The sequence below is a fragment of the Pundamilia nyererei genome, unplaced genomic scaffold (assembly GCF_000239375.1).
Source record: "Pundamilia nyererei isolate P.nyererei 1_Seehausen unplaced genomic scaffold, PunNye1.0 scaffold00603, whole genome shotgun sequence".
In the NCBI taxonomy this organism is placed as follows: domain Eukaryota; kingdom Metazoa; phylum Chordata; class Actinopteri; order Cichliformes; family Cichlidae; genus Pundamilia; species Pundamilia nyererei.
In genome coordinates this window covers 1-1,223 of record NW_005188004.1, presented here as the reverse complement: position 1 = coordinate 1,223, position 1,223 = coordinate 1, and the positions used below count along the sequence as shown (strand labels likewise).

Here is a 1,223-nt window from a genome sequence, read left to right as displayed (position 1 = left end):
AACAAAACAACCTGAAGAGACTCTGGTCAGCTGGCACTAACAGCATCACTGTAGTTTTGTGAAAACAGGAAGTTGAAGGGATAATGGTGATAGCCTTGATATTAGCTTATCTAACATTCACTTGACAAAAAGTCATTTCACATAGTATCTGAGTTTCTTGTTTGTTTTGTTAACTCATATGTTTGCAATGACACTGAAATAAAGTAAATGAGACTGCGGCTTGTCAGAAGCATTTTTATTTCCATTTTTTGGTCACGATGACAAAGCAAGCAGAGAAAACAACTTCAAAATGTTTAAGTTTCAGTATGCAAAAGACGAACTTTTACACCAAACTGTTTCTGCCAGTCACAGTTTTGTTGATCCATTGAACGTATTTTGTGATGTCGGTGTAGACGTTGGGCTCCTCTGGGTAATTGCAGATACCATTGTGGTTATAAGAAACAATGCCAACAGCTAACCCTTGACACACCAGAGGTCCCCCAGAATCACCCTGTGAGGAGCAAAGATTTCAATTTTTCTATTTAAAAAAAAGGATTCTTTTGTTGATGGAATACAAGTTTAACTTTCAGTGAAAACAGAACACATACCTGACAGAATCCTTTGTCTGTGCCATATCCACCTGCACAGACAACGTTGGCAGGAAGATTACCCCACTGGTCCTTACAGACTTGTTTGTCAATGACAGACACATCCACCACCATCAGCTCATCAGCAGGTTTATTATCATCAGTTTTAGTTTTTCCCCATCCAGCCACCTGACACACTTGGTTTTCTCGAAGGTGTATTTCTTCAGGTGGAAGCTGAATTGTTCGTACCATGTGGCCTAGATGAGCTTTCTTAGACAACTGGAGACAAATACAATAAAGTAAAAATGCCATTTTTCTTATGATTGCTCTTTTGTTGCAATGTAATTTGAATAATAAGACCGCAAATATGTCATCTAAAACTGTTGTGAACATGAACATGTACTTACTTTAATCAGCATGATGTCATCACCCAGTCCAACGTGTTGATAATTTTCATGGATGGTTTTGTTTTCAATCCTTATTTTTTGATGATTGCCGTTTTTGAGATTGTGGTTGCCGAGAACAACGTATGTGGGGTTGCTGAAGGAGTGATCAGTGAAAGGAAATCAACACATTTTCTAAATGCATTTCAGTGACATGAGTCAGAGAGTACAGGAAAAGATGTTTGATTACTCACTATTTATCACAGTGTGCAGC

The 1,223-nt window shown here is 38.2% G+C and overlaps 1 protein-coding gene across 1 annotated transcript; it reads right to left on the bottom strand.

Moving 5' to 3' along the window:
• Nucleotides 1-218: 218 nt before the first annotated feature.
• Nucleotides 219-1,111, bottom strand: LOC102194236 (kallikrein-7-like). Its single transcript, XM_005754604.1, has 3 exons — nt 974-1,111; nt 588-845; nt 219-490 (listed from the first exon to the last, which is right to left on the bottom strand). The coding sequence occupies exons 1-3, from the start codon at nt 983-985 to the stop codon at nt 323-325; spliced, it is 438 nt and encodes a 145-aa protein (XP_005754661.1). The 5' UTR covers nt 986-1,111; the 3' UTR covers nt 219-322.
• Nucleotides 1,112-1,223: the final 112 nt, after the last annotated feature.

Bases quoted from the DNA above. Each gene is read 5' to 3' on its own strand.
- LOC102194236 (XM_005754604.1), bottom strand. The intron at 491-587 runs GTATGTGTTCTG...TGCTCCTCACAG, and splicing joins CAGACAAAGGATTCTGTCAG to GGTGATTCTGGGGGACCTCT.